Genomic DNA, 13,560 nt, shown 5'->3' on the forward strand with positions numbered 1-13,560 from the left:
AGAGGAAACCTTCGACAGTGAAAACATTATTGTAAATGATGAATATAGAGCCAGAACAATGAAAGTTTTAATATTGTACCTCCTTGGATAACCCCCAATCATCTCATTTGCCACTCGGGGAAGTGAGTGAACCTGCGGATGGCTGAGACTCAGGACTCCCTGTTCCTCCCGAGGCTCCCTGCATGGGTGTCCTCCCCCTACTGATCTCTGTGGTTTACTGATCCCTGACTTTCCTGCTCACCCCTGGGGTATACATGCAGGAGAACCAAAAGCTGAATCGCCAGCTTGAGAAGGGCGTTTCACTAATGTGCGGGGTAAGGTTTCCAGTACAGGGACGCGGCCCCCGCAGAGGCCCAGCGTGGGAAGGAGTGTGCGCTTCCAGGGAGTGAGACACCTGCGGGAGGAGAGACTGTTGCATGCAATCGGATACACATATAAAATCTAGGTCTTCTTCTAGGAGCAGCGTGAAGCTTCTAGAGGACTTAAGGGGGGATGTAGAGTGATCAGCTTTAAGTTTTTAAAAAACTCCCCTGTCAATTGTGCAGAGAAGGGATTGGAGGGGCAACTTGATGGAGACACTGGGAGAGGCCTGGCCGAGGCCGCGTGAGACTTGGTGGCCCAGAGTGAGATGGCAGTGGCAGTGAAGGATGGAAGGGTAGAGCGCTAAGGAAGGTCTAGGAGGTGAGAGGTGCAGGACCTGGTGCTTGTCTGACTGTGGCGTGCTGGGGGAGGACCTGGGGACCAGCGTCTGTCTGGTGTGGCTTGGTGGATGGTGGTGACATGCACTGAGATGAAGTAGAGTTGAGATTGGAGAGAATGGGTGGATATGTTTCACACAAGCTGACCTTGAAGTTGGTGTGTGGCATCTAAAGAAAGATGTCTCCCAGTTAGGGACATGGGTCTGGAGCTTGGAGGAAGAAGAGTGGGAATGAGATGGGAACTTGATCAGGAGCCTCTGCCTCAGGTGTGACCGTGGAAGCTGGTGGTGTCTCCCAGCCTCTCCTGGTCACTGTGACCTTGGTATGTGACTGATGGGCACCAGTGTCCACCTGCCATCCAATAGGAACAATAAATTCCACTACTGGTTAGAGGCTGGACTCAGAATTCTTCCTCCGAAATAAAGCAAACTACAGTGTGGGTTTTGATACTAATGATCGTTGAGATGCAGACAGAGTTTGTTCGGTTTTTTTTTCATTTTTCTTTGTCCTCCTCCTTCTCCTTTGTCCTCCCTCTTCCTTCTCCTCATCCTTTTTCTTCTCTGCTGCTGCCTCTCTCTTGTCCATTGCAGTGGTATCTGGAAACCAACACTGACATTTTATATAAAAGTGTAAACATTTCGTGTAGGCACATCACTGTAACAGAAAGGTCACGCTGTGGGGTGTCCTTTCTGCACCCCACGTGGAGAGTGGAGGGACACTTCTGATAAGCCATGAAACTCTGTGTCCTTCACTTTACAGAGTCACATGCTGCTCGTAATCATGTTTGGGAAGCAGAGATGCATGCTTAAGCAGAGTACAGTTATTATTTGTAAGTCTTATTTGTGCCGCTAGATTAATATTTTCCCTTCTGGAGAAATTTACATGCTAATCACTTTTTGTTAATTTTAAAATTATTCTAAACAAATTTAAACAAATTTTTGAATTATTTGAAACAATTTGTTTAATTTGAAGCAATTATTTTTTTAAGATGCATTTTTTAATTAACAATTTTTTAAATTGTTTTTGTAAGAACAATTATATGATTGTTTTATTGGGGTTTTTTTGAATTTTATTTTATTTTTTTATACAGCAGGTTCTTATTAGTCATCAAATTTTACACATCAGTGTATATACATTAAACAAATTATTTTAAACAAATAAGAAGAAACAAATTTTTCCTCCAACAAATGCTGATTTATTTTGCTTTTCCTGGTTAATAGATCACTGTCCTGGATGAGACGTGGACCGTATTCAGGCGTTACAGTCGTTTCCGAGAAATGCATAAAACATTGAAGTTGAAGTATGCAGAGGTGAGTTACGAAATAATTGTCTCCAATTAAGAACATTTGTTTTATAAAGTAAATGAGTTGATTGCATTATCAATCCCTCCCTTCTCTTTAGGTATTAGCTTGTAAGTGTCACCAAGTTTTATTTCAATTACTCGTCTTTCAAAGATAGGTTTTTAATTTTTGTCCTCGGTTCCATTTGCGTTCTATACAATTCAAACTTTTTTTTTTTTTTTGCGGTACACGGGCCTCTCACTGCTGTGGCTTCTCCCGTTGCGGAGCGCGGGCTCCGGACGCGCAGGCTCAGCGGCCATGGCTTACGGGCCTAGCCACTTCGCGGCATGTGGGATCTTCCCAGACTGGGGCACGAACCCGTGTCCCCTGCATCGGCAGGCGGACTGTCAACCACTGCGCCACCAGGGAAGCCCCAAACATTTTTTGAACACAAAATTTTGAGTGATAGTAAAGCAACAGTAAATGAATTCTATCTTTTCCATAAATTTTATAGTGTATATTAAGTAAATATTTTAATCAATTTACAACTTCTCAGCCATGAGTGAGACCTATTAAAATAAAATAGTAATAATTTTTCAGTATAGATTTGCCCATTTTTCTCTTAAGAAAGATTGCATTAATGCTTAGACTTCCACATAATGAGGAGTAAAGTCATAAAAGTTAATTTGCCCTCACACATGGAGGGGAAGTAGACAGTAAATATGGAATTATCTAGAAGCAAGGAGGCATTTCATCTGATAAGATATCCAGAGTGTATTGATACATTAGTAATTTTTAAAAAATTTTTGGACAAAGACTGGTTTCTAAAATACTTTTAAGCAAAGAAAGGTATTCCTAAAATTAATGTGTATCTTCCAAGTGAATGTATTCTTATTATTTTTTTGTTTGTTTATTTTTGCTTCAACTAAAGGAAACCTTGTATAGGCACAGCTCTTTGGGCATTTTGATTTGAACTGACTACAAATCAGTCAATAATCATTGTCTATTTAGCCTGCTTTCCCTAAGTATGGCTTCTCAGTGCATTTTTATAGTGTCTTATGATATTCTAAAAAATAATTTAGTCAGACTTGTGTCCCTGATTTGTTTCATGTTAATTACATAATGTTTCCTTAACATGTCCATGGCTTCTAAGCCCCCTTATCTGATACACAATATAAAGAGAAATACCTTTGGGTAGATAAAGTGGTTCCTTGAAGTGTAACAGAATCTAGAGTCCAGGAAAAATTGAGCTATCTTTAAATTCTGTTGTTAAGTTATCATAATAGTATTTGATTAAAAATTGAAGAACGTTCAGGTATGAATTTTAGCTCAGTGTTCCCAAGAGGTTTCAGTTCCAGAAGTAACTACATCAAAGTCAATTTATTAAGTTTGTCTCTGCAATTTACTCTTCATGTCCCAAGTTAATTTTGACAGTAACAAGAAGTAATTGTATATATATTAAATGTATAGTGCAACTGGTTTTTAAAGTGAGCTTTGCAGTTCATTAACTGCTTGATTATATGTTACTACATCAGTACTTTAATAATGTACAGATTTTCATATTAACTTGCTAAATTCCCACAGTGTAGTTGGAAAAAAACAATTTACTTGAAAAAAAGGATACAAACTTTACCAGGATTTATATATCTATATATGTATGTATGTATAAATTCATTCCATGATTTATTTCATATTAGTTCTTTCAGTGCCATTAGTTCAATGCCATTCTACACAGGCACATTTTTCTAAACTCTAGTAATACAGTAGTGGACAAGAAGAACAAAAGTGTCTTCTCTTATATATCTTAAATTTATATCAGGACAGACTGACAATAAACCAGGAAAATATAATAATAACTAACAGTTAAAAAGTATGCTTGCTAAGTTGCAGTTACCATTTTAAGTGAGGTGTATGCTTTATAGGAAAAATATCAATAAAATGTGATGGGCAGAAGGTGTTGGACACTTTAGTATAAGGACGTTTCAGGGTTGGGCTCTCTGACAACATGGCATTTTAGTTGAAATATGAGATGAGAGATATTTAAATAAATTTGCAAAGCAGTAATAGACAGGTCTAATCAGTGTTTTTAAAGAAAACTTTGAAGCAGACAGAAGCAGTTTTTAAAGATATAATAGGGCTTCCCTGGTGGCGCAGTGGTTGAGAATCCGCCTGCCGATGCAGGGGACCACGGGTTCGTGCCCTGGTCCGGGAGGATCCCACATGCCGCGGAGCGGCTGGGCCCGTGAGCCATGGCCGCTGGGCCTGCGCGTCCGGAGCCTGTGCTCCGCAACGGGAGAGGCCACAACAGTGAGAGGCCCGCATACCGCAAAAAAAAAAAAAAAAAGATATAATAGAAGAAGGGGCTTCCCTGGTGGCGCAGTGGTTGGGAGTCCGCCTGCCGATGCGGGGGACGCGGGTTCGTGCCCCGGTCCGGGAGGATCCCGCATGCCGCGGAGCGGCTGGGCCTGTGGGCCGTGGCTGCTGGGCCTGCGCGTCTGGAGCCTGTGCTCCGCAGCGGGAGAGGCCGCGGCAGTGAGAGGCCCACATACCACAAAAAAAAAAAAAAACGTTAAAAAAAAAAAAAGATATAATAGAAGAAAACTTACCTGAGTTTAATAATGACGTGAACCTGTGAACTGAAGTGGTTGTCTGCTACCAGACAAAATTAATGAACAGAGATGATCACACATGTAAAATTATTTTCAAGGGGAAAAAGGGTGTGTTACATACATGCTGAAAAAATTAAGTGGCCTTCAAGTGAAGAAAATTGAGCTGGTTTCCTCCTTCATTTGGTCATAAATCTGTACTGAGCAGCCCCACACTGTGCATACAATTGTGAGCAAGACAGCGACATCCCTCCTCTCATGAAGCAGAGAAAATGAGCAATAAACAGACAAACAAAGCCCAGTAAATAAGAGGATTTTAGGTAATGTTAGGTGCCATGGAGAAAATACAGTGCAATGTGATAGTGTGGCATGAGAGCTGGGCAGTGGGCTGCTTTAGATGCGCAGGTAGAAAGAGTGATCTTGGGGTGAGATTGAGCTGAGATCTGAATGCTGAAAAGAAGAGAGGTATGAAGATCTGGATGTGAGCACTGCTGAAGGTGAGGGAGCAGCAAATGCAAAGGCTCTGGGATGGGACCAAGCTCAGCGTGTTTCCAGAATGAGAAGACCCAAGGAGAGTGGCCAGTGTGGTAAAGAGGAGGGCAAGGGCTTGACCACGTGGCACCGTGAACCTGAGTCTGAGTGCTGTGGGAAACCACTGGATGATATTCAAGAAGGTCTGAACGTTGAAACCCAGCTGGAATTTCCATTCTGTTCATAGAGGACTTCTCCCAGAAACCCCTTTCCTGAAGACAGACTCGTGATCTAAATGATAATGAAGATGGGAAGTTGCTTTTCCACACTGAGTCCAACTTTGTGACTTACAGTTTCATTCTTATAAGGACAAAAAACCATTATGAAAGGGAAGCTACAGACATGTGTGCATGTATTTGAAAGAGAAGAGAAAATGTGAATAGTGGTTGAAACCATGTGGTGAGATCCTAAGATAAGCACCGCCTGGAGACAGGGAAGCTGAGCTAATTACAAACCCTGCAGGGCTGCCCGGGTGCCACAGAGCTTTTCCTTGGCCACAACTCTGAGGAACTCAGAGGAACTCTGAGTATCATTGGGAGGAACTCCTCCCAATTCGCTGAGCGCTTCCGGCCCGGCTGTACTGTGCCTTTGACATTCATGGTCTCTGTGGTGGGAACGAGAGACTCGCCTCTTGTGACACAGCCCGTTAGCAGAAGCCCAGACAGTTCATCTCTATTTCCTATTTCTAACCAAACAATATTATCGAAACTGAACCAGGGAGGAACATTATCTCTAAGCACACAGTAGCGTGTCATTCTAGATGGTGATAAATCTTATTTCAGTGAGAGGACAGCATCGTCCATTTAACATTTTCAAGATGAAGCTTAAATATCAAGATGAATATCAGGTTTATTTTTTTCGTTAAGTTGACATTTCTTTTGTGCAGCCTCGCTTCACATCATCTTACTTGCCGAGTGTTTGTTGGGACTTGAGATCAGTATTCTGTGTTTAGGTATTCATCAATTATGATTCATCTTATAATTGTTCATATGATTGTCTATAATGTCAATCTTCTTGAAGTAATTAGCTACCTCCAAATGGGGAATGGGGTAGCTGTTTGGCCTGACAACATCCTGGAAATGATTGGACTTGTTAAAGACAGAATTTCTTCGGGAAAGAAAGCCAAAGGGTTCATATGGAAGGATGCTGAAAGTTTCCTCTCAGGAAATGGCTGTTTCATAGCCAAGTGGGAACAAGTTTTATTTACCTCATCCCTTCACCACATTGGACTCATTATTTCTATGGAAGTAGAAAATAGAAAACTACTCTTGCTGTCTTAATTGCATAACAAAATGGTTGGTGATCATTTTTTAAATGATACCTATTAAATTTACCTAGTCATAAAAGGTTCCAAATTTTTAATCAAGCTGAAAAATATTGAAAAAACACTCTTGAATTCAGTATATCCAGAATTTGTGATATACTTACCAAGATACAGAATGTTTATTCACCTCAGAACTGTAGATTTGGTTATAGCTTTTAATGTTTTAGAACTTTGTCTAAAGTTACATCCTATTCATTCCCATTTCATTGTGGAATCTTAGCCATGTTTTCCTGGGCATAGACCTCTAAAGGAGTTTGATGTGACAGTTCCTTTTATGGAGGTTTTTTTTTCTTTCAATAGTCTTTCTTTCTCCAGATAATAAGTTACATGTTTATGGTTAAAGACTGAAATTACTCAAAGATATATACATAGAATGTGAAAGTTTCTCTTAATCTGATCCTCAGAAGTAACCATTTGCAATGCCCTCAGGAGGTCTTCTTGGGTCCAGCTAAACATTCAGACTCACAGGACTCCCATAGGCCACGCTTGGCACCGGGTGACCCAGGAACGATGTAAGACAGAGATCACTGCTTCCCGGCAGGGCCGAGGCACAGAGGTGGTCTGGCAACAGCGTCCACTGCAGTCCACACAGCTGTCCAGATGCTGTTGTCTTTGCGCCACCTCTTGCAGGTAATAGCTTAGGTGCTAGGAGAGGAGCCCCACGTGGGGAAGATTCGAGAACCACTCTGCCATAGAATCCTATGCAACAGGAGAGCCACTTTCTCTGGGCACAACTCCATGGGCAGAACGTCCAGAGTCCCCATGAGGGACATGCTGAGTTACAGGAGTCACCTCACTCAGAGAAGCCTTACGCTATGGCTTCCTACCGAATAGCTCTCATTTCCCTGGTCCATAAACAATTTATCAGTTTATCAAGCAATTTATCATTTTCCCATGAGCAGTGGTACCAAGTTGGCATAACACTTGATCAGGTTCCCAGAATCCTCTTGATGGACATACAAGTAGTTTCCAGAGTTTTGCTGCTGTTAGCACTTTGCTATGGACATTCTGGAAGATATCAACATGTCTGCAAGTGCAGACTTGCTCCATGAAGAAATTTCGTAATTGCTCAACTGTTGTTAAAGACTTACTTTACAAAAAAACAAGATTAGGAAAGAACACAAAGAAACTGGGTGGGCTGAGAGCGCTGAGGGCATTCACCCCCATTAGTGAGAGGGTTTTAAGAATTCCTTAACCATCATTCATCTAAGTCTTTTGATCTCCCTGTTGACTCACATATTTGCTTATTTATTTACTATAATGTCCTCTTAAGGAGAATGATGTCAGCTGAAGGGCCTCCAAGGGTTACTTTATATTCACTCGTGTGGTGAACCAATTAAAACAGGCAGGGTTGTTGATTATTAGGTATAACACATGTCTGTGAAGAAAACAGAAGGAACCTAGGGGTTATTATAAGCAAAGTGAACTTACGAATGGGAAGGATGAAAAGTCAGTGGATTCTCTGAAACTCTGGGGTGTGGGGATTGAAGACAGGGAAAAAGCAGAAATCACAGAAAAATTTAATGCATTATTTTGTATGGTGACAAATTTCAGAATAAAAAAAGAAAACTAAATTATTTGTCCTGAATAATACTGGAGGAAGAGCAGGTTGCCTGTGGTGACTGGCCTCATATGTAAGCGTTATGCTAGTTCTATTTCCAGATTCACTGTGTGAGTGGGCTGAGCTCTCACTAGAGGTGCTGCATTATTCAAGGTTTTTAAAATTGTTTTATTTTTATTTATTTATGCTCTTTCAGCTTAGCATTTTCTCCTGGATTCTAAATAGCTTCGCCTTCTGTTTTGAATTAGTCTGTCCTCTTTATACGCTGACATGTGTTGTGCAAGATAATAGCTCCTCCTGGCTTTCCTTCTCTGTGCCCGTTTGCTGACCTTGTGTGGAATCTTCATCAGATTAAACCCTGTGTTTTCAGACTCCACATCTGTAAAATGATCGTGCCGCAGGTAGTTTGTAAAAGATTGTGAGAGCCTCAGATGAAATATGTTATTGAAAGTAACCACAAAGTATCGTGCAGCGTCTGCTGGAGAGCATGCCTTTGAAATTTGGTCATGCAGATCATTGCCGCAGTGCTTTTTATCTGTATGAAAACTATGCATTTTCCACTCTATTAAAATCAGTATAATCCTTTTAAATATCAATCAAGTTATGTGCCCAGAAACAGAGCCCCAGTGAGTGTCATCTTCTCTCTTCTCTACAGATGAGGCAGAGTTACTATTGATGTCTAGTGTCCATGAAGTTTACCTGTGGATCCAGGTCATAGTCTGAGAGTCAGGCAGGACAAAAACATAGCTCATCAAGAAGCTGAAAAGAAAGGACTATTTTAAAACCACATCCCCTTTCAACCATTAGAATGAATGAATAGTGAAGACCTAGTGTCCTGTCCCCTTCCCCCCTTTTGGATGAGTGGTCTGGTAGGCTCTGAATGTATTTCATGAAGTGGTAGGACATGGGGCTGGAAGATCAGAGGGTCACTGAGAGAGCTGCTCCTTCTAGGAGGTCCAGAGATGCCAACCCCTGTCGGATTTGTAGAGGACTTTTTTACAGTTAACAAGGAACCTTCCCTCCTGAGTGCTGGAGCCTAATGGGCTCCGGAGAATCATCTCACAGTGAAAGCAGTTACACATTGAAATCGATTGTTGAGGGCCCTTTTATTATCTTAGCCAATAGTGATTCTGAAGCAGGTTTGTGCTTCTGCCCAGAGGCAGGAGGATGAACCATGAAAATGGGATATTTTATGTATTAAAATGTACGATCTAAATAAATGCTAAGAGAAATTGACTGCCCATGTGTGGTGAGAGCCTAAGTTACTGGGAACAGGTGTGTTGCCTGTCTGCATCATAACTGAATTATCACAGTGAGTCTTCAGAGTCCCTAAGTGTCAGACAGGATCAGCCTCCATCAGCCATATCCCCAGGGGGGCTCCTTTCTCCCTGTTACAGAGCTAAGGGAGAAAAATATTTTCAGAGCCTTCGAGTAAAACATGAAAGATTGCTGTGTTAGAGCAACTGTTCAGTCTCACATCTGGCAGTCTCTGGATGCCCAGTAAATACCATTGGGAAGGAAGAAAACGATTAGGGCAAGAGCTTATGTAATTTGTATATGAACTTTCAGTTTGTACTGATAGAACCGTTTTTAACCTTCTTTATTTCCCAAGTAATTTCCCCAAAGTAGCACCAAAAAAGGGAAAGAAAAGAAACTGCCTATTGGCCTTGTATTTGTCTTAGACAGCCATTTACCATCCATCACTGAAATGCATTCTAAACAGTTTTATAACCAGCATTCCAAATTTAATATAAAAATTGCAAATCTGCTCACCACCCAAATTATAATGCTACCGACCACAGCCACAGGGAGCATTCAGTAAACCTTAGATAAATTCAGCCACACCAAGCGCTCAGCCTCCTTGAATTTTTAAATAGCACACAGCTATGTAGGCAAAAATTGAATGCTGCCAGCTTCCTAACCTGGTACGTTATCAGAGGCCCGCTTAACCTCACTGTATGGCTTGTATCATACGATTTTCTCTACCTGATAGATAATCAGTATTTAAATCACTTCTTTCAATGGTGGGTTGGGGAGCAAAAGGCACCAATTAGCTGGGAAGCTTTTCTAAGACATGTGGTTCCAGGACCCAAGCTAGGAAATTCTAATTCAGGAAATCTGACATGGGATCTGAGAGTGTGTGTAGTTAGGGAAAAAAATATTCCCCAAATGATGCTCTCTGGACCGTTGGTTAAGATGCTGCCTGTCATTTCTTTTGCATCCACCTTGGGAGCGTTATTGATTTTTCATTATTACAGTCATTATAGATCACCAAATCTAAAAGGTGATTTCCAGTGACAAATAATCTGGTCAAAATTAACGACAGGCACATTTAAACCTAGACAATGAAAACATGTTGATTGCCTCTTTGATCACCAAAGACTATGAAACATAGATTTGTACCAGGCTTTCCTCTCCAACCAGCAGGGAAACTTCTGTAACAATGGGTTGGAACCACTTGCACATTATGAGACATCAAGTACTCCAAGGGGCCTTAAAGATTGGGTAGTCCAGTTTTTCATTTTAGAAATGAGGAATCAAGTCCCCAGGGAGAGTTTTGTTCAAAGTCACATCAAGACTTGGGGCCCAGGCAAGGTTCATGTCTCCTGACTCCTAGTCTTTCTTCTTTCTCCTGAGTCTCCATGACCATGTTCACTCAAGAAGGGGGAGTTTTCAGAGTTCTCCAGATGAGCCCAGAAAGAAGAAAATCTCTTCCCTATAAAAATCTGTTACATAGCAAGACCCCATGGATGAAAGCTAGAAATGGGGTTCCTTCTATTGAATGTCATGGCAATGACAGGTTCCTGTCACGTCTCAGTCCCTGAAAGGGACAATTAGCATCACAGTAACAGATGGAAAATACAAACATTTGAGTTAATTCAACTGCATAATTATTCATAAAAATGCAATATGAAATTCTCATAGATCTGAAATGTTTCTCACTTTGAAAAATTGTTGTGACATGTATTAAAGTTCTCAAATCCGTCTTCATTGGCTCATACCTAAATAAAATTGATACTGGCTTTGGGAGGAGTGGGATTTTATTTTATTTTGTATTTTATACCAAATATAACAAAGTCAGTGCAGTCCTAAGTATTGATACATTTCCAGATGTGGTTTTATACCTAGGATCTCACCAAGTTTTAGTACTTCAGTGATGACAGGACGGCAGCTTCTGTTGGTGGAATGTCCTAATTATAATTGCTGGCTGTTCCATGTGGACCACCAGCAAAGGATTCTGCCTTGTTCATTGAGCAGATCCTTAATGAGAGTCTAGAATGTACCAAGCTCTGGGCGAGGCACATAGCACGTGCTCATAAATAGTGCATGGTACGCTCACATTACCATATCAAAGGTCTACGGGAGCTCATTGCTCCTTTGATAACCCATCTAGGTTGCCCCAAAGAGTTGCCGCTTCATGCCTCTAACAAAGCAAACTGGGAGAATTACTTATTTGTTTGTGAGTATATTTCTCAGTGACAGCTGTTCTTATAAGGCCTTCGGAGCTGCTATTAATTTTGAGTAGTCAGAAATGCTTCCATCTAGTCAGCTGGGAGAGTTATGGCAGCCCTTTGATGAGTTTTCATTATTTGTATTCCTCAAAAGCTGGAGTGGCTGAAACTTACAACCACGAACCTGTAGAGCGTGGGTGTTTCAAATGCTGGCAGTTGTCAGGTAGGTCCGTCTACTGGCAAAAGACAGGTTAAAGCTGATTTGACCATATAGATTTGCCGTATAGAATTTTTCTCTCTAATCTTTAAAAACTGGATACTGGTTAGGTAGCCAAGTATTACAGGAGTAAAGAAAATGCCTAGTAAATGAGGAATGACAATAAAGTGCACTTTTATTAGGTGGTAACAAAAGTCAGATGTTTTCCTTTCATTAGTAAAGATTCTATACTTTATTACTGTTGTTGTTCTCATTTTCCCTTCAGTGATGTATAATCCAGCGTTAGCTGCTTAACTGTTGTAAAATCATAAAAGATAGGCAAGACTTTTTATTGCTCACTTTAATTTCTTTTCTATATTAGGGCTGCCATTATTTATATACAAAGGAACAACGATGCCATATAGCAAAACCTATGCTGTCTTTTGCCGTCAGGACCACCTGGCTGACCTAAAAAGTGAACTTGGCTAAGAGAAAAAGGCTTTTAATAAAAGCAGACTTTTCCATTACATTTAATTTGTCTCCTTGATGGCAGCAGACTGGCCGACCTATCTTATTCTAACGTAATAAACATTGAAGTCAGCATTTGAGCGTGGTGACTCTTAGAAGAAATCAGGCTGTGTCAGTTCACTGGGAATCAGAAAGGGAAAAGCCAGCTTGTAGATGAAAATTTCACTCTGAGGTCATTAAGATCATTAAGAAATATTACAAAGCAACAGAGAATGCTGACTGTATTTCTAATATATATACATATACATATAGCTAGCCAAATTGATGAATAAATGGATACTCAATGCTTTTATTTTCCCAAAACTGAGATTCGCAAATAATTCCATAAACTGGGTATGCTAGTTCTATAAGGAGCCACTGTCTTTTCTTACTCCACTGATAATTCTTCATATAGAGCTAGTTCAGCCTGAAAGTTATGGGCTTGTTTCTCGAACATGCAAAATAAAGTTGATCACTTGGATTTTTAGACTCCACAAGCAGCGAAGAAGGGCAAGACAAATTTCACTGGAAATCAGTGAGCCTCAAAATAACCAATTTCATTTTTTTTAATGGCTTTTGTTTCAGTCTTTTTGTCTTTAGAATATGTTTTCTTCACTGAATTGCAGAATAAGCTTGTCATTATTTCTCTTAGGCCAAAGAAATGTGCTATTTTAATTCTCATTTGTTTCCTATGTTTTACTCAGCATAATCAAATTTCATAATTACACAAAGTAAGCCATAGGGCTGTTGTTCAGTTTTCTTCCAGTGTTCTCTAGGCCTATCATGTCTCTTACAAATATCCAATATATTTGACCTCAGTCATCATTTTTAACTTTAATGTACAATTTTCCCATAAGAGCTCAATTGTCTTTGCGTCATTTCCCACTCCTGCTGTAAGGATAATGGTTATAGCAGGAAGTGGTACAGTTTTACGGGTTTTCTCATGAATACTGCATTCCCGTTTGTTTCTGCCCTTTTTGTATTCTACAACCTTTGAAAAGTAACATTTCATTATTATATTGGGCTCTATTTTGCCTGTACACGTTTCCCTTACTTCAAATAAGAATGCTGTGAAGATTTTATGGGAAGAAAGGTACACTCCTCAAAAGCAATATAGCCAAGTTAATAGGTAAAATATCTCCATGGTCTCTAAAGTGCTACTTCTAACTCAGCATAGAGAGATTTTAATCATCAGTACCTGAGATATAGAATTTCAGAGCTGGAAACAGAAATATCTCAGTTCAACTCCTTCATTTTTAACAGATGATGAAACTAAGAACTAGAGATATTATGTAACCACCTCTTTGCTGAGCTGAAACTTGAAATCTGATTGCCCCAAATCCCAGGTTATTAAAAGAAAAAGCCATATGGTGTTAATTTAACTGTTCCATTAAATATGTAAAAA

At 40.3% G+C, this 13,560-nt stretch overlaps 1 protein-coding gene across 5 annotated transcripts in view; it reads left to right on the plus strand.

The window, feature by feature from the left end:
* The window catches only part of KIF16B (kinesin family member 16B), a 296,484-nt gene that overhangs the window by 219,876 nt on the left and 63,048 nt on the right, over window positions 1-13,560 (plus strand). For all 5 annotated transcript variants that reach the window (XM_067012363.1, XM_059037575.2, XM_059037574.2 and 2 more), the window contains one exon: window positions 1,919-2,008. In XM_067012363.1, the coding sequence (XP_066868464.1) occupies window positions 1,919-2,008 (90 nt within the window). The remainder of the gene's footprint in view (window positions 1-1,918; window positions 2,009-13,560) is intronic.

This window comes from Kogia breviceps, chromosome 14, assembly GCF_026419965.1.
Source record: "Kogia breviceps isolate mKogBre1 chromosome 14, mKogBre1 haplotype 1, whole genome shotgun sequence".
NCBI classification, from domain to species: Eukaryota; Metazoa; Chordata; class Mammalia; order Artiodactyla; family Physeteridae; genus Kogia; species Kogia breviceps.